This window comes from Pteropus vampyrus, unplaced genomic scaffold (genome assembly GCF_000151845.1).
Source record: "Pteropus vampyrus isolate Shadow unplaced genomic scaffold, Pvam_2.0 Scaffold363, whole genome shotgun sequence".
Lineage (NCBI taxonomy): Eukaryota > Metazoa > Chordata > Mammalia > Chiroptera > Pteropodidae > Pteropus > Pteropus vampyrus.
The window spans coordinates 1,498,351-1,501,639 of record NW_011889144.1 but is presented as its reverse complement, the minus strand read 5'-3'; the positions used below and the strand labels follow the sequence as shown (position 1 = coordinate 1,501,639).

The window sequence follows — 3,289 nt, the reverse complement described above, 5'->3', positions numbered from 1 at the left end:
CAGTCCTGGGGTGTGTGGGGGATGAACAGAGCAGTAGAGAGTGGTGGTGTTACTTGGTCCAAGGGCAGCTATTGGGAGAGCATCACCCAGGCCGTTCCTACTCTGCTGACATCGAGCTAAACCTAGGAGATGCTAACGGCAAGCAAGGGTCACCTAACAGACCCATCCTCTTCACCACGCCCTCCCGCTAGATCCAAAAGCGTGCTGACAGTACCAGCCTCAAGCTGTCTCCAGTTAATGTCTTTAAAGAGGGTGTTGGCACGGAGCTCATCACAAGTCCCGTCTCTAAACCCCAGGCGCTTCTCTGGGTCCTTCTCCAGCAGTGCCTCACAGAAGTCTTTGCTGGCTTGGCTGAACTTGTCCGGGTACTTGACTGGCTCTGAGAGGATCCTCTGCTTGAGCTCCTTGTTCTCCACCTGTGCAGTGGGACACGTATCACATTAAATTCCTGGGAACCCACCAAAAAGGCCAGAGCTGGCATGTCAGTCTCCAGGAGATTGGACAGCCCCTGTTGGTGCCCCGGCTAGCACTCCTCACAGGAAGAAGCCTGCCCTCACCCATACCGGAGCGGAGGCGACAGTAAACACCTGAGTGCACACCTCTTCCCCAAATAGTAGCAGTTAAAGGGCTCAATATCTCAAGTCGAAGGAGGAAACCCTAAAGATGCCATTCAAAGTCGGGGTGCAGTGTAGTTTAGGGAACTCTGGCTGATGCCTTGGCACATTACATAATTATTTCTTACCCAATGGAGAAAATAAGAATAACAGAAAATAAAAAGTCTACTTTATAGACCTGAGCTGGCAGAGAGGTCTTCTAACTGGATAGAAACCTGAGGGTGTGTCTACGGCACCTTATTTTGAATCAGCTCTATGGAGTGTAATTTACATACCACAAAGCTCTATCTTCAGTGACCCCAGTGAAGGGTTTCGATCAGTCTCCATGGAACATCCCCCACTATTGCCCCAAAGTACCCTGTGTCCTCTGCAGCCCATCTCCACCCCTACCTCAGGAAAACACTGACCCGTTTCCTCTCATGATGGATTAAATATGGCTTTTCTAAAATTTCCTAGAAATGAAATCATTCAGAGTTACTTTTCCGTGTCTGGCTTCTTTCATTTCATGTAACAGGTTTGAGACCCATTCATGTTATAAGTATACTTAGGTTCCCTCTTTCTTGTTGCTACCAAGGTAGGATTCTATGGTACAGATGGACCTCTGCTGGGTCACTATGCGCATCTCATAGCTCACCATGCTCACTCACACACAGAGAACAGGGGTTGTGGTTGGGGCTGTGAGATCAGCGAAAACTGAGGTGAGAGTTGGGAGCTTCTAGCATGGCCTATGGCTGTCTCTACCTGCATGTGGATCTCATACCATTTTGTTTTACTTTGTTCTTCTGAGCTGTTGAAAGTCAGGAGAAAGAATTGGTTACTAGGGTTCAAGGTGTTGTTGCAGAGACACAGAGTGACTCATTGTTTTAGTCATGTGGGGATTCTCTGCCCTTGGAATATTGGGGACATAATTTGTTTCACAATTGTCTTAAGGGATAGGAGTGGGGACCTGGTATGGCAGGGGAGCGGGGTGGGGGAGGGGACACACTGAGAGGTCCAGGCAAAAGAAAGTGGTGGACGTGACCTGCATACAGGCCAAGGGGCAGTGAGAATGGGCAAGAGAGGGGCCACGTCTAAAGACTGCCATTCACACCGGGCCCCCGGAGGTGCCTCCTTTCCCATCCAGCCTCCTTATTCCCAGTTCACAGAGATGCCTGGGGCAGACCACAAAGGAGAGAAACGAGGAGCGTGGGAGGCCAGGGGTCATGGCACAGCATGCGATGTCTACTTTTCTCCAAAACATTCAGAAAAGCTGCTGTGCTGTGCCTGGTTCAAGGCCTGCAGGTTCTTAGCATCATGGGAGAATGTTCTTAGCATTCACCTGCAGGGAAGAGCACGAAGGCCATCAAAGGGACCAGGCGGCTAGGTGGGGCAGGGCAGGTGGTACTGAGCGCTGATCATGGCAGTGGGTTTGGAAAGATGAAGGCACCTGAAATGCTCCTTAGTGCCGGGAGCTACATGAAATGAAGTCTATGTTCCCTCTCCTCTGCTCAGAAAGGACCTACCACAAGAAGCCTAGTGCTTAAGATTTGAGCATCTCCCCCAACAAAAAGGGTCAACCCCAGAACAGCTGCAGGAACACTGGCTGGGCCACCTCCTACCTTCTCTCCCCGGGCTCGGAAGGGTCCTCTGGCTGCAATCATCTCATACAGCGTGACCCCCAGGGCAAAGTAATCCACGGAAAAATCATACTCCTCGCCCCGCAGGAGCTCAGGGGCCATGAAACCTGCCGGGCAAGAGCACAGGGCACAGTCAGAGACACAGCTGCACGGCAGTGAGCACGTACCCTATCCTGGTAGTCGCAGAACTGATGCTCCCACGTGCACGTAGTGCAGGGTTCTCACGCTATGATATTTGAGGCATAAAATTCTCTGTGATGAGACTGCCCTGTGCACTCTAGGGTGCTGAGCAGCATCCCTGGCCTCCACCCACTAGTTAGTATCCCTCAGTCGTGGCGACCAAAAATGTCTCCAGAATTGCCAGTTGAGCCCTGGTTGAGAACCATGCTCTCCACACATGGTGTGAAGCCTCATCTCCCTTTTAATACCCCATGACAGACAGAGTGGTGGTCTCAGACACAAGCTAGACCTGTGGAGTCATAGGTGTGTGTGGCATAAGGGTTGCAGAGACAGGCACTACGGGATGCTTCCTGAAAGAGCACAAAAGTACAAATTTAAGCTAAGATATTCCAAAGAGGGAGGGTACTGTCTCAGGGGCCACACCTGAAGCTGAGGGGTGCCCACTAAGGCCAGGCTATTAGCACTCAAGGAGGCCTTGTTTTTGACTGATGTGAGTCGGTATATTGGCACCCATAAGTAGCACTTATTCTAGCTGACCCGTATTCCACGCTTACTGTGTGCCAGGTGAAGGTGCAAAGTGATCTCCTTTAAGTAGGAAGTAAGTGCCATTACTTTTCCTTATCATAAGAGAACTATCTTGCTCACAGTAACATTGATAATAGGTAACAAAGTAGGATTCAAACCCAGGCATCTGACCTCCCATTCACTACATCGTCCTTTGGTATGGTGGTTAAACCCACTGCTAATCCACCTAATCGTCTTTCTGTAACTCAGTTTTCATCTGTCCCAAAATTATACAGGCGTATTAAGAATTAGCTAATTCTACAAGGTCTGTTTCTAAAAATACTAGTACCCTGACCCCTCCTCCTTCACCTCATC

At 50.0% G+C, this 3,289-nt stretch overlaps 1 protein-coding gene across 1 annotated transcript in view; it reads right to left on the bottom strand.

Annotated features, from left to right (window-relative positions):
• Positions 1–3,289, bottom strand: part of GRK1 (G protein-coupled receptor kinase 1) — a 13,424-nt gene that overhangs the window by 1,449 nt on the left and 8,686 nt on the right. The window contains exons 5-6 of the mRNA XM_011379547.1: positions 2,213–2,337; positions 159–416 (exon numbers count right to left, since the gene is read on the bottom strand). Of these exons, the coding sequence (XP_011377849.1) occupies positions 159–416; positions 2,213–2,337 (383 nt within the window). The remainder of the gene's footprint in view (positions 1–158; positions 417–2,212; positions 2,338–3,289) is intronic.